This window comes from Penicillium samsonianum, assembly GCF_028829775.1.
Source record: "Penicillium samsonianum strain IBT 33392 chromosome Unknown utg000002l_segment0_segment0, whole genome shotgun sequence".
NCBI classification, from domain to species: Eukaryota; Fungi; Ascomycota; class Eurotiomycetes; order Eurotiales; family Aspergillaceae; genus Penicillium; species Penicillium samsonianum.
Genome location: NW_026643260.1, coordinates 1,258,845 through 1,282,837, shown reverse-complemented (window position 1 = coordinate 1,282,837; position 23,993 = coordinate 1,258,845). Strand labels below are relative to the sequence as shown.

General features: G+C 48.4%; 10 protein-coding genes across 10 annotated transcripts; 6 read left to right on the top strand and 4 right to left on the bottom strand.

Moving 5' to 3' along the window:
• Positions 1-265: 265 nt before the first annotated feature.
• On the bottom strand, positions 266-1,207 carry N7471_002335 (alpha/beta hydrolase; the record flags this gene model as incomplete). Its single annotated transcript, XM_057275055.1, has 1 exon — positions 266-1,207. The coding sequence occupies one exon, from the start codon at positions 1,205-1,207 to the stop codon at positions 266-268; it is 942 nt and encodes a 313-aa protein (XP_057139693.1).
• A 1,590-nt stretch (positions 1,208-2,797) lies between these two features.
• On the bottom strand, positions 2,798-4,753 carry N7471_002334 (ferric reductase family protein; the record flags this gene model as incomplete). The annotated part of the gene is made up of 1 exon (XM_057275054.1): positions 2,798-4,753. The coding sequence occupies one exon, from the start codon at positions 4,751-4,753 to the stop codon at positions 2,798-2,800; it is 1,956 nt and encodes a 651-aa protein (XP_057139692.1).
• Positions 4,754-5,178: 425 nt separating this feature from the next.
• N7471_002333 (copper transporter family protein) lies at positions 5,179-5,749 on the top strand (the record flags this gene model as incomplete). The annotated part of the gene is made up of 2 exons (XM_057275053.1): positions 5,179-5,226; positions 5,279-5,749. The coding sequence occupies 2 exons, from the start codon at positions 5,179-5,181 to the stop codon at positions 5,747-5,749; spliced, it is 519 nt and encodes a 172-aa protein (XP_057139691.1).
• A 557-nt stretch (positions 5,750-6,306) lies between these two features.
• On the top strand, positions 6,307-6,705 carry N7471_002332 (uncharacterized protein; the record flags this gene model as incomplete). The annotated part of the gene is made up of 1 exon (XM_057275052.1): positions 6,307-6,705. One exon carries the CDS (start codon positions 6,307-6,309, stop codon positions 6,703-6,705), a length of 399 nt encoding a protein of 132 aa, XP_057139690.1.
• Positions 6,706-8,284: 1,579 nt separating this feature from the next.
• Positions 8,285-10,324, top strand: N7471_002331 (flavin monoamine oxidase family protein; the record flags this gene model as incomplete). The annotated part of the gene is made up of 1 exon (XM_057275051.1): positions 8,285-10,324. The coding sequence occupies one exon, from the start codon at positions 8,285-8,287 to the stop codon at positions 10,322-10,324; it is 2,040 nt and encodes a 679-aa protein (XP_057139689.1).
• Positions 10,325-10,702: 378 nt separating this feature from the next.
• N7471_002330 (uncharacterized protein) lies at positions 10,703-10,951 on the bottom strand (the record flags this gene model as incomplete). Its single annotated transcript, XM_057275050.1, has 1 exon — positions 10,703-10,951. One exon carries the CDS (start codon positions 10,949-10,951, stop codon positions 10,703-10,705), a length of 249 nt encoding a protein of 82 aa, XP_057139688.1.
• Positions 10,952-12,541: 1,590 nt separating this feature from the next.
• On the top strand, positions 12,542-13,213 carry N7471_002329 (Haloacid dehalogenase type II; the record flags this gene model as incomplete). The annotated part of the gene is made up of 1 exon (XM_057275049.1): positions 12,542-13,213. One exon carries the CDS (start codon positions 12,542-12,544, stop codon positions 13,211-13,213), a length of 672 nt encoding a protein of 223 aa, XP_057139687.1.
• A 1,154-nt stretch (positions 13,214-14,367) lies between these two features.
• Positions 14,368-16,416, top strand: fmpC (ATP-grasp enzyme fsqD; the record flags this gene model as incomplete). The annotated part of the gene is made up of 3 exons (XM_057275048.1): positions 14,368-14,407; positions 14,465-15,285; positions 15,322-16,416. The coding sequence occupies 3 exons, from the start codon at positions 14,368-14,370 to the stop codon at positions 16,414-16,416; spliced, it is 1,956 nt and encodes a 651-aa protein (XP_057139686.1).
• A 28-nt stretch (positions 16,417-16,444) lies between these two features.
• On the bottom strand, positions 16,445-17,491 carry N7471_002327 (uncharacterized protein; the record flags this gene model as incomplete). Its single annotated transcript, XM_057275047.1, has 1 exon — positions 16,445-17,491. The coding sequence occupies one exon, from the start codon at positions 17,489-17,491 to the stop codon at positions 16,445-16,447; it is 1,047 nt and encodes a 348-aa protein (XP_057139685.1).
• Positions 17,492-20,586: 3,095 nt separating this feature from the next.
• N7471_002326 (ABC transporter ATP-binding protein) lies at positions 20,587-23,193 on the top strand (the record flags this gene model as incomplete). The annotated part of the gene is made up of 5 exons (XM_057275046.1): positions 20,587-20,816; positions 20,877-21,023; positions 21,076-21,374; positions 21,438-22,787; positions 22,845-23,193. The coding sequence occupies exons 1-5, from the start codon at positions 20,622-20,624 to the stop codon at positions 23,191-23,193; spliced, it is 2,340 nt and encodes a 779-aa protein (XP_057139684.1). The 5' UTR covers positions 20,587-20,621.
• Positions 23,194-23,993: the final 800 nt, after the last annotated feature.

Below are 23,993 nucleotides of genomic sequence, written 5' to 3'. Positions count from 1 at the left end.
TGATCGATCATAGACAATAGAGCATATTGCCTGGCGAATTGCGAATAGGTTACAGCATGTTGTGTTCTGTTCTATCAAATAATAACTAGTTATTGGAATATACTATACTTGAATGATGATACTAAATATTCAGCGACCTAACTGATTTCCAGATTCTCACAGGCTACCAAAGGGGTTGGAATTTGGGATGGGCATAAGCTTTGCTTCCTAGCATTTTCCGATCATTCACTTATTCATTCCATCCTGAGCTACAGAGGTTCCGAATCTACCTAGCGTCGCCGAGGTGCTCTTTAAGGAAGGGAAGGACCTGATCTAGTGCGGGCTTGACAGCTTCGGGCTTGTCGTAAAGCATGTAATGCGAAATCCCCGGTAGCACGACAATGCGCTTCTCCTGGGAGCCAGCCCGTCCATAGATCTCCTGGGCATCACGGTAGGCGCCAAAGCCACCGGGTTTGTCACCGACGACGGCCATGAGCGGCTTGGTCATAAGTACCTCGGCATGATTGAAGGCATCCCACGCGAGAGCGGCACTATTGAAAGAAAAAAGACCGCTTGTGCAGCCATTGGGCGCTTGGCCACGGCTGGTCTTGTAGTATTCGGTCGCCTCGAGCACATCGATGTCCGCGGTCGATTTCTTGGCGTCATCGACTGATGGGGGCAGCAAATTGATGACAAGGCGCTTGCCACCCTGTGCCTCAATGGTTCGCTGTTTGGCCATTTTCTCCAGTGAGCTCACAGGGTCGAAGTTACCAAAGGCTTCGCGAGAGAGGCGGCCAAAGTTCACGGGCGTGATACCGATGCAACACTTAAAGCGGTAGTCCGTCATGGCCGCGTTGATGGCGTAGCCACCTCCACCGCAGATGCCGAGCACGCCAATACGCTCGGCATCAACATAGGGAAGTGTCTGGAGGTAGTCGACAACAAAGCGGAAGTCCGAGACTCGGAACTCGGGGTCCTCGATAAAGCGGGGTTCGCCACCTGAGGCGCCCTGGAAAGAAGCGTCGAAGGTGACAACCACAAATCCTGCCTCCGCAATTGCCTTTCCATATATGTTACCCGAGGTCTGCTCCTTGCAGGAGCCGATAGGGTGGGCAGAGACGACGGCAGGATATTCCTTCTTCTCGTCAAAGTTGGGTGGAAAGTAGATATCGGCGGCAATCTTCCACGCAATATTTGGGATGCTGACGGTCTTGATTGTCTCAGGCATAATTGTAGTCGTGTGGGATACGTCGATGTTTGTTATAATGTCTTGCAGGATTCTCGATTCTGAAGGTAAGTTGTAAAAATGCCAATGTGTGTTTTTATAGGCAGCAGGTGGATAATCATCTTTCGGTGGTAGGACGTCATGACGCAACCGAATCCGTCGGTTATCGGACGAACTGAAGAATTTCGGGCTTGGTGTTTCAAATCGGCAAGAAGAGTGTGGTAATGGATGGATTATTCAGCGCCAGACAGTGTCTTCGCTTACGCATCAAAATCTAAGACCTTGTGCATACTCGAAAGACGGTTGCGTGCGTGCTATCTCCGATATATTTCGGCCGATTCCATAGGTCCGATATTGCCCATCGGCCCTCAAAGTGCAGCTTCAGGCCGTGACTCCTTCGGCAATTTCGAATCCTCGATGAGTGAGCGCATCCGCGTGATCACCCCTCCCAATCAGATCGCTCCGCGAAGCTGTTCATCTCTGGGGTGCCCACAATACTGTCCTCAATTACGAATCCGCGTGCCTCGAGATATTTAATCACAGTGAGGCCCGCTACGCGCTCATTGTCATAATGGAATGCCCGAAGCGGTATTCTGAACCAGTTTGTCATAATGAATGAAGACAAAATTCTTGACGGCTTCTCGGCAACCGCTCTTGCTCGGGAGCGTCCCTAGTTGATGATATCTGATGCCATCGATATAGAAGTGGGTAATCCACTTGTCACTGTTGAAGCCTTCACGAGTCTGGATCAGATCGAAATGGACTCGACCCAATAGCCTGAATGTTGTTCCCTGCACTCTTCTTGATATCTGTCGCTTCGCTTTTATTGGCTGGTAGGATCCGCGGTGTTCTGGGTTCAACTTCTGGGTTCGACTCGGCAGTTTCCATCGACGGTGCGATCTATTGAATTCCATCTGCCATTTCGGCGAGGTCCCCACCCTTCTCGTTGGTCATACATATGAACCAGACGGCGATACCATCTTTCTGGTGTGGTGTTCGATACTGCAGGTGCTACAGAGCGTCGTTGGACGGTGTTAAATGCTGCTGGGGCTTCGACAAAGTTCCGAGTCAAGACAAACAAGTCGTATTCTTCGTAGATTCTTCGCAATAACATGGCCAGTCTTTTCATGTACAAGAACGTCACGCCAGGTATCCCAGATATAGTCCTTTCTCTTCATAATCGACAGGGAGAGAAGGTTGGCATGGGAGCCGGGGTATACTTGACATCATGAACATCCAGAGGGACTCCTTTGCCAGTCACTGGGTGCTTCCCATGGATTCGGCTAGAGCTGTCTTACAGGATATGAAAAAGAACTAGTATTATTACGGATAGATACAAAACGTGGAATTTTCCCGTATCATGTGATTAGGGTTTGAAGAGCATTTCTATGTTTCCGACATGGAAGGCGATGTCGGGCGGCACTGTAACAGAACTTATGACCCTTGTGCTATGTTGTTCTCACTCCAATATTTCCTCTGTTGATATATATGAGCCATGATATTCGTCATGATAAATATGTACATTAAATCCATGACTGGTGATGTTTATATACTCGTGAATGCAGCCACCTGGGCAATATATACAAGCCCCATTCACCACTCTAATCGATCATCACAGATAAGACTAACATCAAATCTCTCCTGCCCCTTCCAAACCTTCCCACCAGAATTACAAGACGCAACAATATCCCGGAGGTCACTAATCATGCCACCAGGCCCACTAGCAAAGACACTAGTCGGGCCTCGCACCGTCTGGGCCAAGAAATCATCAACCAACCGCGGAAGATCAGGATGTCTATTGATATCATCCGAACCACCCCCGAGCCGCTCCACAGCAGTAGGCTTGTCACATCCACAGCACGCAGAAACAGGCTTAGAAGGCGTGACCTGCACGACCTTCTCCTCCAGCTTCGGGACCGACAGATTGCAGTTATCGGAATCCGAGTTCTCAATCGAGGGCGTCTTGCTCCCCGCGTCTCGGGTAGCGAAGATGCGAATCTCGAGGTTCAATATGTTCCGCGCTTTCTGCAAGAGATCCAGCTCTGCAGCGATCCACTCCGTGTTCGCCGTGTGGCGGACCGCCCAGATGAGCTCGACCTTGCGGTCTGGTGAGGGTTGTTGGCGGGCGAGATCGAGCAGAACGGGGAGGACGTAGGTGATGCCGGTCCCGCCGGCGACACAGATTATATTGGTGCTTGGTGTCAAGTGACTGGTGATGGACTCGCCATATGCGCCGGTCAGGATGACGGGTGTTGTGGGTGTGCCGGTGGCAGCGAGGTCGGCGACCTTTTTCGTTTCGCCGCTTTTCGCGCGGAGGATGTAGGAGTGTTGGACTGTGCCGTTTGACACGGTGGGGAGGTTGACTGGTGTGAAGGGGTGGGATTGCCAGATGCTGCATTTCGTAAAGGATAGGTAGTAATGTTGGCCGACGGACCAGGGGTCCTGGTTGTTGTGCAGATCGAGACGGATGACATCTCCGTGTTCGGTGTCCGGGAAACGGGTGATGGTCGCATCGGCGGGCTTGAAGCCGAGACCGAGAGTACCGGAGTGGTCGGGGTGGTAGTGTAGTAGGGCTGTGCGAACGAGACGAGCTCCGCGATCGAGGAACCAGAAGATTAGCGAGGGCCACATGAAGCACTTGAGTTGTTTCCAGTGGGCCCAGCAGGCGCCGATGTAGACCATGGCGAGGATGTAGTGCAGTTTGCGGAAGGTCTCGTAACCGGTGAGTCTGATTCCCCACGGTGTGCTCAACACGACGAGTAGCAGCAGAAGTATCATGGCGACGATGCCCCAGACCATGTATGTCTGAGTGATCCACTCGATTCCGACAGTGGGTTGCGGCTGATACATTCTCAGCTCGATGACGCACCAGCCGATTGTGTGCAGTGAGCTTTGCACGAAGATGATGTAGCCCAGCCATCGATGGAGAAAGTTGAAGCTCTGATATGGCAGGCCAGTGATGAGAGAGAGGAAGGACTCTCGGCTGCTCAGCAGCACGGAAAGTGGGGTGAGGGCGTAGGCCAGAGTGCCGATGCGGTCTGACCATGGGCCGATGCTGTTGCGGGTATTATATACACCGGGCATCTTCGAGACAGGCGTGACCCATGTGTTGTAGAGGATGCCGACAAAGCTGAAGATGAGCAGGTAGCCAGCCAACAGAGCGAGGGTGAGCACTTGAAGGCGTGTTGTGCGGCCAAAGATCAGGCGAGCCGCATCGGGCAGGAGGTATTTCCGGGCTAATGAGGCAACAGAGCGGCGGACCTTGTATAGCCCGGCTAGTTGTGGTGCTGCTAGTGTTGGTGATATCGTTGGCGCGTTGAACTGGTTCAGGACGACCCAAAGGAGCAAAATTGTGCCAATGACACACCACATGATGCCTGAATATAGCATTCCTAGGTCATGTGATTCGTATACAACGTCGAGATACGCGCACGATCCTGCATCGCTGGTGCAAGGGAGGCCGCGATCGTAGTATCCCCAATGAGGCTCTAATGATGTCGCCGCACTCATGTTTTGGATGTGGCGAACATCCAATTTTGGGGACGACATTGTGTCTTGAACTGCCCTGTGCAGTGGGCTGATGTTGAAGACCAAGTATGAACCTCGGCCTACTTCTGATGAGCGTGGAGCGACAACTGAGCTCAAGTTGATAAAGAAGACCAAATTCTGCGTCCGTTGGATTATCTGGTCATGGCGAAGCGCAAAAGAGATTTTGAGATTCGATGTGAGAACCACACGAGCTTTTATTCATTGCCATTAGGCGAATCCCAATTTGCAAGTTTAAATGTGGCCATTTCGCATTTGCGGCGATTTGAGCACATTTCTCCCACGCCATCGCTGGGTTTCTCCACTTCGCCTTAGCGCAGGTGGGGAGAGGCCTCCAGGTTATAATAAGACCGTCGGCCTCGAGCGCTGATATCGGACACGCCACTTCCTCAACTCCTCATCCTCGCATACCCAGAATACCAGTCAAGATGGAGGGCATGGACCATGGCAGCAGCTCGAGCAGCTGCAAGGTCTCGGTGAGTGCCAAGTGATTTGGAGATTCAAGTGGGTTCGCTAACCAAAGGCCAGATGCTGTTCAATTTTGACACCATCGATGCCTGCTTCCTGTCCACCGGATGGCAGGTCAAGAACAATGGCATGTTTGCTGCGACCTGCATTGGCACGATTCTGCTCGTTGTACTGGTCGAGTTCTGTCGGCGCATTGGTCGGGAATACGACAACTTCCTGACCCGCCAATTTGAGCGCCAAGCCGCGCACGGCACGTTTGCCAAGAAATTTGAATCTGCACGAACGGCCGTGACATTTCGCGCAACGCCATTGCAGCAGTTGACGAGGTCTGTGATTCACGCAGTCACCTTTGCAGGGGCCTATATCACCATGTTGTTGGCCATGTACTTCAATGTCTATGTGATTATTTGCATCTTCATCGGTGCGGGGCTGGGAAAGTTCTTGTGTGATTGGATGGTTGTCACAGTGGGAATAGATGACGTGCGGGATGAGACACGGAAATTGGAGGAGACAACGATATGTTGTGATTAATGATTTATGAAACTTTGTATATACATTTTTTTTTGCTGTTTCAGCGTTATATCTGAACTTGACCTTTGGATTTGCTTATAATCCACTATTTCATTATTTACATACACGATGTCTTGGATAAAGCCAAGGGAAAAGCGCTCAATCGCGCTCAATTGTTTCCAGGTAAAATCTCTTTCAATGTTGCTGTTCTTTCTGTGCTTGGAGTTCCCCCCTTTGTTGCTGGTCTTGAACACCTGTAGTAACTATCACCAAGAACAATGAATTTCTTCCATTGAGAGTTTGACCGAAGGACATAATCGGAATAAATGAAATGCTAACAATGAGTAGTCTCACTTCTGTTGATTTCAATGTCCTCAATTAGTGTCTTTCCAGTAAGTGTCAAAGCTGGCTGGAAGCTTTTAAATAGCCTGAATTCCGCCCATACTCAGGTGTCCTTGTTGGAACAGTTCTCTACTGCTCCATTGAGTTCTACATTCTTGACTTGCCGCTACAAAAGTTGTCCGTACCACCCATAAGAAGGATCTTGGAAGTAACACCTCTCCCATCTCCTCCCAGAGATGAATTCATCTGAAGATGCCCAGGCCCTTGAACGGCGCTTCAACGAGGCCCATAAGAACTTCACAGCCACTTTGAAGAGCGTCCTCCACACGCTACAACATGATGGCTTCAGCATGGAGAATTGTTGGCAAGTCTGCGACCAACTCGATCTTCTTGATTCCCTACTAGGTGATATGGAGGAACTTGGTCCGGAGATGGCATTGGATGTTCCGCCTCGTGCCCTCTTGCGCGGATTACCTAGATGCTACTTCCTGAACTATAAATTCCAGTTTGATTGCCTTTGTGTTCAGACTGGCTTGGATGATATTCGAGGTATTTTGGCCGAGTGCTTTTACGACGACTGTGCTGAGGTTGCCTGTATGGGGTTGGAAGGTCTCTTAGCCAGACTTCCATTCTAGTTTATTTTAAATGAATTTGAGTCATCTCGCTGCGTTTATTGGGGTAGTTGGAATGTGTATCAAGTCTAATAAGAATAGTCACCTGCTTATGCGGCCTTGTGATGTATTTTTGGTAGTCTTTTTAAACATATCTTTTCTATAATATCTTCTCCTCCTTCTCGAGTTTCTAGATAGATGGCAGGGAAAGGTGGGAAGAGACTTAAAATTTGCAGACGACTTCAATATATACATGTAACCTTTGAAAATAAATTCAGGCACTGTTGTATTGTTGTATGCATATTCAGGTACCAACACGTGACATGGTCGGACATTTCCCCGCAGTGGCTGAGTGGGTCCGGCGCCTTCCGGGTAAATACCGGTGATGTATGTCCCGAGCCCTAGAGCGATCATGAAATTATTCCACTTGGTTGGATATGTTCCTTTAATTGCATGTTACCTCTGTTCTTCGCTGTTTCCTTCTCTATGAGTCATTTGATATAAAGTTATGTAGCCAAACGCGCTCGCAGAACAGTACATGTAGCGGGTCAACTGGAACGTTGGGAACAGATGAGAGTTTAGCCTCGTCCGATGAAGAGACGTATTGGAAAGTAACCTCTTGCCATTCAGTTATTCAAAAACAAAAGGCAACTTCATGTGCTAACTAGCAGCCATCAAGGTATCAACGGGTGTTTTCGGGAGCGGAGACGGAAAGACAACCCATAATAGGTGAGGGAGCGACATCTGATGATAACCGTCAACAAGATATCCAATCTATGTTGTAAGGGTGTTAAACTCCAGCCTATATGTAAGAATGGTACGGAGTATATCTCTCGGCCTTTCCAGAAGGCGTTCAAACAAAGGGCGTGCCAAGATCCTCTTGCCAAGCCTTCTCACAGGCCAAAGCGCGTTCATTATTGGCTCAGTTCCTTATCCTCGTCCTGTCCACGGGTGTACCTGCCTGGGTAGTTGCGGATTTAAATGATAAGAACATCAAGATTGCCGATCCAAGCCAAACTGAGCTCATATTTTGATTACAAAGATTCTCCTTCCCCACGATTAATATCCATGGATGGAATAAACCGAGCCCCCGGACTAGCTCCAACACCCTGGTCTAAGATAAAGTATAGCGTCGGAAGAAATTCCGCCTTGATAAGAAAAACTGACAGCCAGTGAAAGGCTGCACTCGACGAATCCCGAGCTTCTAGCTAGCTAGATTTGAGGTGCTAACTGAATACTTACACGCCCTTGCTTGACATGCTGCGATTTTACGTAACAGCCTAAGATAGATCCATCCATGGATGGCTGATATCGACGCTGACCAAGCTGCAAATGAGGATATAGCATCCGTACATACTATCGCGGATGTAGACCTCGTATCTACATCTCCTCTCCAGCTACAATGTTACCGCTAGATAAGAGAGTTGCAGTGAGTCAGCCCTCAAAGATAGTGGTGGTTCGAGATACGGGGTCCAGTATTCCGAAGATACTCGATGGAACCGAAAAAAAGGAAATATAAAACGTGTCTAGCAAGCATGAACACAAATGGAATATCGCCAAGCGCTCATATCTTATTCCCACATTACTCCTGCCCGGATCAAGGATGAAAGTTTATCTACAACATACCCTCTTGGGGTTGGGTCTATCAGGCCTGAGCCTAGCCGGGGTCGCGGGGAGAGACATCGAGGTGATACGGTTCCACAGCCCCGGGGGTGTAACCGCCGACTCTTTGCACAACATTCACATCGAGTTCCTGGACGATCAGTTCGAAGGTCATCTGCAGCTTGTATACGGGGAATGCGGGATTCAAGATCCGACGCAGAGTCACCATGAGATCGGGAGCACGTTCGTGAAACGCGAAGCGCAACCGGAGCGATTTGTCTGGACCACACCATATGATGCACCCCATTCACATTGTCTACATGCTTTCTCCGGATCGACACTTGTGGGCCGCTCTTCTCCCATCATGGTCACGTCACCTGTCAAGAAGCGAGAGAGTATCGCCGATGTGGCAGATGCCATGGGACCGTGGTTTGACGGAGTGGCTTACATGAAGTCAAAGAAGAATAACAAAGCATTTGTTTCCAAAGCTAAGAGTACCTCTGTTGCTATTCTGGGTGGTGGTATGTCCGGATTGATGACGAGTCTGCTGCTCGAGTCTGTTGGTATCCATGACTGGCACATCTACGAATCATCCGGGCGAGTCGGTGGTCGCATTCGTACCAAATACCTTAACAACACCACTCCTGATCAGTATCAATATCAGGAGATGGGACCAATGCGATTCCCCGTTAGCATCACTTATGCCGACACGAATGAGACGCTCGAAATCCAAGATCACCACATGGTCTTCCAGCTCGCCAGCGTCCTCAACAAGATGAACAAACACAAGCCAGATCTCCAGGTCAACTTCATCCCTTTTATTCAGAATAGCCCCAATGTGCCCGCAGCCTCTGGTGGCAACCGTCTCCCCAACGGCCGAATCCCCAGTGCCGCCCAAGTCGCCGCCAACTCATCGCTAGTCTACAAGGCAGCCTCATCCAACGAAACAGCTGCCGCAGAAGCCGAATCCGCATTCGAGAATTACACTACAATCAACAACCGAGAAACGATCCGCAAGATCGCAACCAACATGTACCAAGCCCACAAGCAAGCAGTCGACGACGGCATGTTCCACTGGTCCGAGGCCGGGTACTTGAAATATGCGATGGGCTACGACGCCAACATAACGGACTACGTGGCCAGCTCAGACAACTCCCCAATCTGGGGAGGTCTCTACGATGACGTCTACTTCGCAGCCACAAAATGGCGCACCATCGACAAGGGTCTGGAGTCCCTCCCTCGCGCATTCTACCCCCATGTCGCAGAGAAGACGACCCTAAATCGCACAGTCGCAGGGCTAATCTACAACGAGACAAGCGGTAAAGTCGCCGTCGCATGGCGCGACGATCCGTTCCAGGTGGTACCAGAAACAAAAGAATACGACTACGCCGTTGTCGCTACACCATTTAGCAAAGTAAGACTGTGGGATCTACCTCGGTACTCGTCACTTCTGAGCCGGGCAATCTCAACCATGAACTACGACCCCTCGTGCAAGATGTCGCTGCTCTATAAGACACGGTTCTGGGAACACATGGAAGAGCCTATTTTCGGCGGATGCGGGTCAGTCGATGTCCCCGGCGTCGGGAGTGTCTGTTACCCCTCCTTCAACATGAACGCGACCGGACCAGGTGTGATTCTGGCATCGTATGTCTCGGGAACACCAGCTCGGTCGACGGCAGCTTTGAGCGAGGAGGAACACGTTGCATTGATCCAGCGCACGATGGTCGAGGTTCATGGCGAAATTGCTGCTGAGCAGTTTACGGGTGTGTACAATCGCCAGTGCTGGGAGGTTGATCAGCATCAGGCGGGTGCCTGGGCTAGTCCACTTGTTGGGCAGCAGGAGCTGTATTTGCCTGCTTATTATCAGACGGAGTTTAAGACTATCTTTATTGGGGAGCATACTAGTTATACTCATGCTTGGATCTTTTCGGCATTGGATTCGGCTGTGCGGGGGACGACGCAGTTGTTGCTTGATCTTGGTTTGGTTGATGAGGCTAAAGAGATTGTTGAGACTTGGATGGGCAGGTGGATTAAGCTGTGAGGCTGTGAGGGAATGGGATGTTGAGGATATATAGAGAGTGTTTCACTAAGAGCAGCCACTGATTAGCATTTTGCATGCACATAACATTAGATGACGAGTCAATATATGAGAATAAAGTTATAATATCCATGACCAATATATATTACACAGCTATGTAGAGATCAGAACTAACCATCCAAAGGTCTTTGTCTTAGCAATCCACAATGCAGATCATTTCTAGGTCATCTTCAATTGACCTAAGAAAGCCATTGTATCAAACAAACATATACGTTCAATCCCAACAAAGCCCCTATAACATCCAAACTCATATAATGCTACGAAAATATCCCATAAGTTCCCATGTCAACCACCAGGGCGGCTTTGTCTGAAAATCCATACCTAAGAGTTAGCAGTGGCTCCCATAGCAAAGAAACCCTTCTCCTCCACCAAATCCCAATCCATCCAGTAACAAACCAAAAGGGATCCAATATGGCCCAAGAAGGTATGTTCACCCACAAGGGCATCCACACCGATGAGAGATGCCACATCCGAGGTCCCATAGTATGGGTAAACGTATTCGTTGCGACCCCAGAGAACCGCAACAAAACAGATGCAGAGTTCATGGATATTGTGGCCGAGACCATCCATGTGAGAATCTCCAAGAAATCACCCAATGTCAGTGTCTCGATTACCCCCGAGCCCATGCACCACAGAGTCATGGGGTGTCTCTCGTTACCGGCCCGTGGGGATTATTGGGCATTTGCACGGTTTCGGGATTTGTATTTTGATGCTTTTCTTAGGGATGCGTTGGATTTGGCGCTTTTTTATCAGGCGCAATGTGCGGTGGGGAATGTTCAGATTGATCGGGAGAGACTTTTTCGGTTTTTTCATTTGAGTTCGGATGCTTTTTAGGGGTTGCATTGACATGGATCCATTTCTTTTGTTGATATGGTGGACAGGGAATGTAGACAAAGAATGTAATGCACTGATCCTGAGATCTTTGTTTCTTGTTTTGGTATATTCCATGGCTACTCTAAGAACAAAGAGATCTCTACATCTATGGCTATTTGGCCATTTGATGAGCTTATGGATGTCAATGGTTCGTGCCCTTTGATTTCGAGTCTTAAGAAAGAAATATTCGAATACTTTGTCGACTACATTCCCATAATTAGCACAGAAGACTCGACAAAGCGGTTGTTGTCAAAAGAATCTTTGTTTCTATCAACGGCTCAAACAGCCTACCATAATAGGGCATATCATGCTGTCTCAGTGTTGGATATTTAAACACCGTCACCTCCTATACCCCGGTATTACCACCATTAGAGAGAAAATACTCACTCAGCCCTGTTTCACTCCCTGTTCTACTAAAACCAAACGATCTCTCACTTTCATAATCAATAACCCCACAAAGATCAATATGTCCACACGAACCGTGTTCAGAACTCGCATCCAGGATATTCCCGTAGCGGACGGTCCATCAGGACAGCACGTTGTGTGGGCCACAGTGTACTTTGACCCCGATGAGGCCAGGCTTGCAGATCTGGAGTTGGTCCGCCTTATGATGTACCGCGTCGTGAACCGACAGGTTAGAATCGACGAGTTACCCATGCATCACAGGTACTCTCACTGCTTATCAATCCGCGTCGCTGGAGAACTTCCCGACGAGGATGCAGTTTGTGAAGTGGCTGAAGCCATGTTGGATTACTTTTATGAGAGAGTCAAATCGGGAGAATTTGTCATTAATCGGACTTATATTTTCCGTAGAAGGTCGCGGGATCTGGTAAGCCTTGGGCCTTCAACGCATTGACTGGAATCTTTGCGGGTCTTTGGTAAATGTTAATACATACATGGTGAATTTACTCGTGGTCTTGTCGCTAATATATCTTAATTTAAAGACCACATATCAAAGGTCTTTATATTTTATTTTTCTAGTAGGTTAAATTAGCATGAGCATTGTAGCTTTTAAGTAAAGAGAATATAAAACAGGAAAACTAGGTAAAATGCCCGAAACCTTGGAATGGCGGCTGAAGCATTTGGATTTCTAATCGAAAGCTTCCCCGCCAAGTGGACCAGATCTGCATGTCAGCTTACTTGAATTCCGAAGTTTCTTCATAAATCATGATTCCACCCACATCCACTCTTTCCATAATATACCTGCACAATCCCTGCTAGCCATTATACCAAGAACCAGCCACATTGATGTCTCAGCCAAAAATCAAAGCTGTCTTTTTCGACTTCATGGGAACATGCCTCGACTGGCATAGCAGCGTAGTGGAAGCACTCCCCGCTGCAATCCCCAAAGATGAAGCCTCAAAGTTCGCCCTAGAATGGCGCAGGCAATATTTCCTAGAGAATAGCAAGCGCGTGAATGAAAACCTCCACCCAGAAGACATCGATATCACCCTTGCCCGCACCCTGGAAGCCCTTCTCGACCAGTCACCCGACCATAAACCGCACTTCGACGCCGAGAATAAGAAGCAAATTATCGAAGCATGGCACTCGCAGAAAGCATGGCCCGAAGTCTCTGATGCAATCAAGAGTCTTCGACAAGAACTCGGTCTGGAAGTCTTTGTCCATGCAAATGGTACGACACGGCTCCAGTTGGACTTGACTCGGTCTTCCGGGTTAGAGTTTAACATGTTATTTTCCAGTCAGCTGCTGGGTGCTTATAAGCCTCGCCCCGAGGCTTATAAGAAAGGATTGGAGCTTGTAAAGCTTCGACCCGAGGAGGTGGTTTTGGTTGCGGCGCATGCGTATGATTTGCGGGGCGCGCAGAAATGTGGATTGAGGACCGTGTATGTTCATCGGTGGACTGATGATATTGATGAGGATATGGAGGTGGTCAAGACTGAGTTTGATGTATTTTTGGAGAATATGTATGGCCTTGCTAGTGCTATTCAGGGATTATGAGTGATGAATGGGTGGTTTCGAATATTTCGTGAATATTGTTCGAATATAGTACACCACGTCGGCAGTGTGAACAATTTTAGCGCTAAATCAACAAATTAAACTTGACGGATAGTTCAATATTACAATGAGTGCTACTGTGTATATCCAGCCTCCTAGGATCCCTCTTTACCTGACTCATTGACCCAAGACCACCAAACTATCATACAAAATTGTTTAACTGCACTTCCATTATGTGTAGTTCTCTGACGAGAGAAAAATATTCAAGGACTATCTCTCAAACATCGGAGATTTCTTGAATAGTTTGCCTGAACCAGCGGTGCTCAAGGGCCTGCCTTGCAGTGATCCTCTTCGTTGGATCCAAGTTCGTCATCTTCCCCCCAGGTCCCTGAGACGCACAATTGCGTGGAACGCAGGTATGCTGAGTGTATAAGCGTAATTCGCGATTCAATATCTCAGCTGGTTGTAAGATATAACTAAATTTGCTATCGCAGTCGTCAACATCAATGAAAGAGACGGCAGTATTGACTTGATCGCGATGCTTGTTAGCCTCAAAAGAAGTGAACGTCAATTCAGGGACAGGCTTGGACGTTGGGCTTTGAAAAACAGATATCGGGCAGTGTGACACTGCTAACCTCTCACTGCCCATGTCAAACACAGCGAACGCCACTGTGTCTGACAAGAAATACATATGGAGCAGCATAGCCCAGGTTTTGAGAACACCATCTCGCCGTTCCACGGCCGAAGCTGCTGAGTGAACCGACGGCAGAGAGTGAGGGAATTTTGAAACTCGTGTCAAAAGGACTTTTGAGTTTTCCAATGGCTCTTTCGTTGGCTAATTGCCCGCAATTGTTCCCATGTTGTAGTGATATCAAAATGACGGTGTTGTCTCTTCGAAATATCATGGGATAAGTGGGCAGTTTTGTTGATTTTTGCTCGACAGAATGTTGTTAGTAGATTGAGCTGCTGCGGTATACATTCTCGGTCTGTTTGGTGTACTATGGAAGTGTATAGTTCATATAGGGTATATGGCTCGGGGACCGTTGGTGCTCGGCGATCGGACTCCGAAAGACAAACAAAGAACTTGCTTGGCTTTCCCCCGCTTAAACCCCTCCAATATTTCAGGCAGGTCATCTTCTCAATAAAATTTTCACATAATGGTACCCTCTCAAACAGTCCAGATCTGGAACCAAGACGGTAAGATTACGTCTCATGCGTGAGTCTTTTAGGCTAAGCAGAACTGATTGTGAGCAGACTTGATCAGCGAACATAACTGGCGAGTTTTGCGAAGCTCATACCAGGACCACCAATGGCAATCAGTTGACATCGCATTTGCCAATGTCACTGGTGGATGTATGACTGATGGGGGCGAACTCTCTACAGACTTTAAGGCCCTAAGCATCCTCATCTCCCACGGGGAACCGGCGACGTTAGAGGAAACAGCCTTTGACACCCCAGGAGTCCACCAGTTCTTGCTACAGACTCTCTTAGCGTCGGTGGCCGAAGGTCAAGAGCGGTTAATCAAGTTGATCGTCCCGCTGGCAAAGGGATACATAGTGCGATCAGATATCATCACTTTACGACTTCAAGATTGTCCGCTTGTTGAACAGATCAGATCTTTTACAAATCCACTGCAAAGCTATGAAGGGCGTTTGACTCCTAGTTTGCTTCTCCGCAATGACGACATCTTCCTGCCAGCAATATTCTCTGCAGCGGCAGCCTGCATACTCGTGCAACCGGTACCCCTTGCTGACCTGGAGACTGTATCATCGGATTTGAACAGAGAGCTTGAGAATCGTCTCTCTTTCCAATGGATTACTCCAGAGCCAGCACGTCAAAGGACACTTGCACTGGTAGAAGCCAACAGCTCACACCCAGAAAATGGACTAGGCCTCTATACCGCGGCGGAGGCGTTGGGGATCAAATTGGTCGTCTTGGATAATGCCGGACATTGGCTTGAAAGCCCCCATCACGTGAAGTCATGCGATGCATTTATTCCAACCCGATTGACAAACCCCCCAGGAAAGGAAATGAAAGATCACATCCTCGAGTCCTTACGGACCTACGGTAAACCCGTGGATGGCATCATCACCTTTGCGGATACCTATTAGCCCTACGTCGCTGAAGCCGCCAATGTTCTTGGCCTGCCAACTTCGTCTCCAGAAGCCTTCAAGACTGCTACAAACAAGTACCATACGAGCGTATTCGCCGGCCACCAAGCTTATCATGCCTCAAGTCTCATTCAAGTCATCTCGATATCCCAAGAGCCAGACTTACCCTACCCGTTGATTGTTAAGCCCTGTGGGGGATGGAGTTCTGAAGGGGTGTACCGCGTTGATTCGCGTGACGCGCTCCTAGACGCCGCAAGCGCAATTCTCGCTTCCCGCCACGGACCCGAGTTCGTCATTGAGCCTTATTGTGACGGACCCGAGGTCGACGTCAATCTTGTTCTTCTGGATGGAGAGCTTCTGTTTTTCGAGGTGTGCGATGATTTACCAAAACCAGCAGATGTCAATGGACCAACCGTTGGTGCCTTGAACAATTTCCATGAGCTGTGCAGTGTTTACCCCTCGAACTTACCCGAGGCGGAGATCGAACTGCTGCGCAAATCTTTCCTGGGTATGCTGCTATCACTTGGCCTGAGGAGCGGTGTGATGCACCTGGAAGGACGCATAGAGAACTCCACCGTTCAGTACATGAAAAGGGACGGGGTCTCGGTGCTCTCTCAGCGAGCCAATGATGGTGATAATCCACCGAAGGCATGGCTTATCGAGATTAACCCGCGCCCTCTGGGAATGACAGGCTCCCAAATTGTTGAATCCACCTACGGAATCGACTATTGGGGCCTAGCATTACTCCTAGCCGTGGATGATAAGACTCGTGTGCGTGATCTTGCAAGCCCATACTCCAAAGGACCGCAATACACCAGTGTGATGGTCTTCATCCCAGCCGACTTCTCCACATCCTGTGAAGGCATCTTTGATTCCGATGACATCTGCAAGGATCTACTTTCACGGAGACCTGATCTGGCAGAGTTCATCAGTAAGTGTGGTTGTCTTGTCAAAGGAGGGCAACGCATTCCACACCCAAGCACTGGTCGTAACACCTTCCTAGCATACTTTAATGTATTCTCACGGAAGAGTCACGAAGAAGCGTTGAACATTGCCAAAGAAGTTCGGGAGGCCGTTAGATACACTTTTATTTGAGTAGCAGACAATCAACAAATTTCTTCGACTACCTGGTCAAGTCTTCTCCTTGTAAAGTTGCGACTAAAAATGTCGCCTTTTGCTCTTGATAGATGCAAGAGTTCCTGAGACGATCTACCGGTCGCCGACCATTCTGACCGCCACTCGAACCTTCAAGATAACCACCGAGGACTTCAATCAGATTGCGTAAGCGCTGAAGCTCGGCTAATACAATATGTCTCCATATGAGAACAGCCTCCTCGCTTTCAGCCCTATACTGACCAAGTGTGAGAGCAGATGGATTTTGCGAATCGCCAGTGGAAAGATCAAAGCTTGGGTTTTTGCAAACGCTCCCCCAACGAGAGACAATGCTTTCAATTAGAATTAAGGCGACTTCAATGGCGACGAGTGCTAGCATTGGACCTATCACAAGAAAGTGCCATTGTTTGGACTGTATCACTTGTTCGATCTCTTTCGTGCTTGCTTTCACCGTATGCATGATCTTGTCAATGCTTGAGCCAGAATTGCCGAGTTCGGCCTCCAGATTCGACATGATAAGAAATAGTGTGCAGATCTCTGGCTTGATATCGACATTTCCCGGTAAGCTAGCGGTCTGTTGCTGCTGTAGGCTTTCGGAAGTGCAGGCGATTCCCGGTCCCACCACAATTTCATCAGGCGTGGGGGGAAGCGCTGTAGAGACACAATCAATAGTGGAGGATGGGACAAAAGCCATTTCCAACCCGTTTTCCAACCAAGAGGCGTACCCATCAGTTGAAATTGGAATATCAAGCTGGGAAATCGCATGTCCAAATTCGTCCGTCGGTGACATGATGTGATCCGCGAATTCAGCAGGGTCCGGCGCAGAATAAGTGTTCCAATTGAGAATTGCAGTTAAATCTAAATCTAGTTGGACGCGATTCGAGCCGGTAGAGTACGCAGAAGCTGGCAAGGGCCTATAGGAGACTTCCTGACTGCTACTTCTTTCGCCGTTCAGTACAGTGGAGCCTGAATTCGAGTCACGGCTGGTGACATCAGTGATGTCTGTGTTCGTGGCTGTTTTGCGGCGTTTGCGGCCCTTGGAGCATCGCCCAACCATGGAGACTTCAAACTGACAGTCGTGTCCTAGAAGTGGTAGGTGAGAGGGTGCAATGAGTATGCAACAATACATATCACTAACCAGCACTGAGACATCTCTGGCAACCTATTTTTTCGCCACTGCATTTAATCTAGTGAATGGGTTGTTAACGAAACCCTCGGGTGAACATGAGTGGGAAGGAAATAAGCACTTTTGATGCGTGACACTGATTGCACGCAGAACGTAAACGTTTGCTTGTGGGTTCCATGATAGGTGATTTCGCAATAGTCAATATCGACGTGGAGGAATAGTAAGTGAGCCTTGACTTTGATATGGTACTTCATGTGGGGCCCGTCGGGGTTCCTGACCCAAAGTTCGCCAAGGGAACAAAGGAAGCAGGCAGATACCTAGATATGGGGTGATTCGTGCATTTCCTGAGGTAGTATCCAGGAGCATATTTATTTAAAAAGCCATATGGCGAGAACTAGTGGCAGATCCCTGCGAGCCCCCTCACAAAACGTGTTTACGTTCCATTGCCCCCCATCCCCCATCTCCTTGCTCAAGTTACTGAGAAGGTATGATACATTGATACTCGTCTAATAATATATATTTGATGTTTCGTTTCTATCATAATCCTCCCGTTTGAGTATCAGTTCCCCAACGGTCGCGCGACTGCCCACAATTGTCATATTTCAACACCCCCGATACCTAAAGTACGGCTTAGCAGTCTTAAAATGAGCTGCACCAATGGGATGCCGCAACTCTGATGTATCGTACTTAGGTTGGGCTGAAAAGCTACTCATTTCAAGCATGTAAAATGGGCCTCTTAGCGGTCTAGTCAGCGCATAATAGGCATTTTATTGATGCGCATATCCTAGGAGAGCCTCGGATCTAAGACCCCACGGTCAGGGATGTGTAGACCTCGCTAGAACCTGCCCATGGACACCCCCAGGGCGTCCAAAGTCCGCCTGTGGACTACCCAGAGTGTCCAAAAGTGTCCAAAGCCGCCCAAAATTGCATAAATTTCCCGCATAACCCCATGATTTAGCAAAGTAAAAACGATTATTTCCACTAGTCACATATTTAATCCCTTTTCGTGGCAGTTGTTCTGAGATCATTTAATGATGTAAAAATTCTTATTTATTCTGATTTATCCTATATAGAATACTTATTTTCTCTCTTGTTTGAGACTATTTGATATGTGCGGGTTGTGCTGTGGGGTTTCTTGTAAATTGACACTGCTCTGGCGAGAGAAATAGTTATATATTTCTTAAGTGCACCTCGGGCATAAATTATCAGCAGTATCTATTAATATTTAATCATGAATGATTTTAGTCTACTACCCCAGGAAAACAACAGCACCTCTACTTCATTACTCTCCCTATCCCTGGTATCAATATTAACCCTGCTACAGGAATTCCTCTATAGGCGTAATCTAGACACGATTAAATACAACAAAATCCTACACAACCAATGCATGTTACAGTGCCCCCGCTTTTGACCCATTGGACTGTCCAGGATGTCGATTGGTGCGTCAGTTGGACTTTGGCGAGGTCTAGGGATGTGTACCGGAGCGGGGTTTTTAAATTTCCAAGGTGTTTGGCTTATACCACAAATTGAGCTGTTAGGCGACTATTCAGAGCTCGCAGAGTCATTTGAGGTGGATTAAATATTGATTATTGCCTCAATACGGGTGACGGTCTGAAGGAAGTCCACCCCGCTAGAGTGATCGTCCTGTACAGCTGGGGATCACGGTACGGACGGGTCAAAATTCCTTGTGGATGCGTGAGACCCTTGTTTAGTGGAGAAACAGCTAGTAAGCGGCCCATGCGAGGGCTGCGTTGCCTTGGCGATGCCATATTGGGGACCTCAAATCAGCCTCTATTTCCTATTTGGGTAAAGACTCATGTTTTTCGCAATGGACTTTGTAAAGTCATATACAAAAATGTGTCGAGATAGAGGCCTATACGACGATAAGTTGAGCACTGGGATGCAAAGAAAATATTTCTCCATCTTCATGTTCGAATCCAATCCATAGTGCACGCATGATGGTTCTGTTGTTCATTGCTTTTGGGTCCCTGTATAGTGCAGTGATTATTTTCTTAACTTTCTCCCGGTAGCCCAGAATGTCTTCAAGAGAGGGCCATGCCTCTGGAAGTACGCTGTGATTATGGCACTTGGTCGGGTCTTTAGGGTCTACGCCTCTTTCAAGAAATGATGGTAGATCGCTAGCTCGGTTGGAATGCCGTAGGTGGCCCGTGTCAAGTGTATGTCTTCACTACACAAGGCCCCTTATGTTAATCGGTGAAATGGAAAATGGAGTTTCAGACTTATAAGACCGGAATGTGTCCTAGGTAAAGAATTAGCGGGTTCCGAAGAGGAATAGGTCCCTCTATTAACGATTTAGTAGGGATCATCTTAGTGGTAACTAGACCCCACGCTTCCTATAACTTGTCTAATTCTTTAAGAGAAGGCAGAGGCGGTGGTGCATATTCTTAGGGCGTGAGCGGGAATGCAAAAGCGCTTGGCTTGAGATATTCGATGGACTCTTTTTTTCCAACACCTTGTAGTTATAACGAGGCTTTGGAAAATTTAATTTGTGCGTTGGTTTTCTTGCTTGTTTACTTGCACCCTCTTAAAATTTATCTAACGGAAGGTTTTATGTGCTGTCTTTGGGATACTCTTACCATCATGCCATCTAATGGAGAGCGAAAGGCCAACCTGGGTAGTATGACTACTAGCTAATCCTGACTGTAATATCAACAAAAGCCATAACATGCCGAAGAAACAGCTCCGAACGAAGTTGGCTCTCATTTTCGAGTGATTAATCTTTGCTACTGTAAAGTTCGTGGGCCAATTATTTCTTCGGTGCCTGCACTTCCAAGGTTGGCGGCATTTAAACTACAACGTAAGCTCGGTGGCCGAGGATGTCACACCCCTGTCATTCCACCCCTAACCCCCCCCCAGACAACCACAACTCTTGTCAACATCAAGTGTATCGAATTGAGAAAGACACCTGTTAAGCGAGGAGCAGCTGCACTGCCGTCACGCATTCGATCACTCGTCACGTCTTGTCTCCATCCTTCGCCGCCAGGCATGGTTGCTTGACTTTCACTCGGAAGCAACTACAACTGGTCTGGGCTAAGTAGTCATGAGCTTGTCACCCGCCGACATGAGCTCAGAAGAACACAAGCAAGCTGTCCTTCAAAGGCAATTGCATGGCCTTCCGGATGATGATACAGGTAGACCGGAACTAGCTAACTATGCGACGAAGCTCGACAGGACCATTCTGTGCGTCGGTTCGGCCTGCGCAGTTATTGCAGGTGCCTTGAACCCGCTCGTGCCTGTACGTCGGGGAAGTCTTTTACCTCTAACGATAACCCCCGCTGACATCGCCTTCTTACAGGTCATATACGGTCTCCTGGTGGGTGTGTTCAACGGTTTCGCCGCGGGATCCGTGGAGGTTGCCGAGTTTCGATCCAAAATATCGACATTCAGTCTTTACTACGTCTATCTTAGCATCGGTCTGTTTATCTTTACCTACACAGCCACAGTCGGATTCTATTGGAGCGGAGAGCGAATTGTCAGAGCTTTGCGGATTGCAGCTGATTGAGAAACAACAAATCAAGAAAAACGCTCAAAATCCATCAACTTCGTTGGACTCTGACAATGATGAAGGTGATTTGATACAAGCTAGTGCCTCATATTATGGTAGCAAGTCCGATGATGAAAAAAACGGAGTATCTGCCACTGTCCAGCCCAAAGACAGGCCCAAGAAAGAAACGTTCCACAACCCAGGGACAAAGGGTGCGTTGTCATTCATTTTATCCATCAGTATCCCTGACTGGAAGCCTTTACTTTTTGGTCTTGCATTTGCAATACTTGCAGGGTTAGAAATTCCAGCGTAAGCCCATCTTTCACCTCCACATCTTCAACACGCGAGTAGGGGTTGACTAATTGATGCCAGGCAATCCATATTTTTCGCAAAGCTACTCACCATCATCGGGCTACCACAGAGCAAGTATGCTCAATTGAGACAAGGGGTCAACCTGTGGACCGGTCTTTACGTCGCCCTTGCTGGGACGGGATTCATACTTTGGCTAGGTCTTGGAGTGAGTCTGTCGTACGCAACGCAGAGGCTGTGCCGGCGTGTTCGCGTGGCCTGTTGCCGTCGGATCATAGACCAAGACATGGCTTTCTTCGATGAAGCTCAAAACTCCCCCAGTGCGCTCTCAAGCATACTCTCAAAAAGCACCGACGATCTTGCTGGAATGGGAGGCCCAGTCCTTGGGGGAATCTTGACCTTCATTTCCACCATTGTGGGAGGCATAGTGGTCTCATTGGTTATAGGCTGGAAGCTGGCTCTTGTTTGCACAGCAACAATACCTGCTGTTGTTGCCTGTGGTTGGCTACGCCTACAAGTGCTTGCGGCATTTGACGCTCGAATTAGGCAGAGCGGAGTGGATTCGGCCGCATATGCAGGACAAGTTGTTCGCTGTATGCGAACTGTGGCTTCATTTGGTCTTGAAGACCAAGTTCTCTCACTTTATGATGGATTCCTAGCTACACAAGCAGCGAATTCTCTCAACTCCATCCTCATTACCTCGGCGCTCTACGCTGCATCACAATCTGTTGTATATCTTTGCGCCGCCCTTGCGTTCTGGTACGGTGGTACTCTAATAGCGGACGGTGAATACTCTGAATTCCAGGTCTATGTGTGCTTCGTCAGTCTCATATCTGGCTCTCAAATCGCTGGATCAATCTTCACCTTTGCCCCTGATGCCGGTAAAGCCATACATGCTGCCAAGGAGCTTCAGAATGTCATGGAGCTCGGCAATCCCGAGGACGAAATGCGGTCGCCACTTACTGATTCTGGGCCCTCGGAGCTTAAACGAACAGAACATGAGCTTCTTCATGGCAGTGACCCTTGTCAAGTGACCTTTAAGAATGTGACATTTGCCTATCCCCTGTGGCCAAATAAGAATGCCCTGCACAACTTCACAATTACCATCGAACCCGGACAGACGCTCGCATTGGTTGGTCAGAGTGGAAGTGGGAAGAGCACATGCCTTGCTCTGCTCTCACGGTTCTACAGGTTCCACCATGGGCAGATTTTGGTTGATGGACATGATATACGTAATCTGGATGTGAAAGCTTATCGATCGACACTTTCCCTCATAAGCCAAGAGCCGACTATTTTCTCTGGCACCATGAGAGAAAATATCGCTGTGGGTTTAGTAAGGCAAGAAGTGAGCGACGACGACATTCTGACTGCATGCGCACAAGCCAATATACTTGACTTTGTTCAATCGCTCCCGTGAGTACATTCTCGCTGTTACCCCGGAGTTTGTGGGATCTAACACCGTACGTGTAGTGATGGGTTATCGTCGACATTGGGTACAAGTGGCAGCATGCTCAGCGGAGGGCAGAAACAACGCATTGCTGTCGCGCGTGCATTTCTGCGCAAGTCTAAGCTTCTACTACTAGATGAAGCTACATCAGCGTTGGATAGCGAGTCGGAGGCTGCCGTACAGAGGGCTATTGATGCCGTCAAAAAGAATCGTACTACGATTATGGTAGCTCACCGTTTGAGCACAGTCATGAACGCCGACGTGATTTGCGTGATGCAAGAAGGGCGTGGAGCCGAGGTTGGCAGCCCTCAGCAGCTTATAGCCAAACGTGGGCTCTTCTGGGAAATGACTAGAATGCAGAGTCTTGATTGATAGTGTAATTCCAAACTAAAACAGAAACAATTACCACGTCTGGCAGAAGAGAACAAAATCCTGTTGTTTTTGAGTGTGGACATGATATTCTAAACAACTCCACTCCGGCTGCGTTAAGAGAAGTCGTCTCTACAAGGATCGCAGAAGAAGACACCAATGAGTCCCCTTGGAACTCTGAATTTGTTCGACATACACACTCTCGGCTCACAATCGTGCTTATCCAAGACTTTGGGGACAAGGCAGCATATATACGCCCTTGGTTCCACTGCTGGACGATTCATTCGATGTGTTGTTACTTCATGATCCGTTCTTCGGCCAATCGGAGGGCCCAGAGACTATACGGCTATGGGCGGAGCTTTACATCAATCATGTAGAAAAGCGGGTTTCTCCAGGACATGTATTCATTTTTGGAGGTTACTCTCTGGGTGGATTGACCGCGTACGATATGGCTTCATTATGGCGACTCCGGCACGGCCAATACCCAGCTCTTCTTGTTTTGCTCGATGCGGCAACTTACACGTCTACCACGCCATCTGCACATGAAAAGGAAAACGAAAAGGAAATCAAATATGGCCTGACACTGTTCGGAGAAAAGCAGAAGCAATTGATTCCCGATCATTTCAACAAGGTTGCACCGCTAGCGCGCGAGCCCTCACATCTTCCGAAATACCAGGGCCAATGCCTCTGTCTAACAATATCCGAGTCTATGGCAGTTGGAGAATTGGAGTGGTGGACAGCCCGTTGCCCAGGGTTGCATTCACAGAATCTTACTTGCTCTCATCACCCCCTATTGGGTGAGT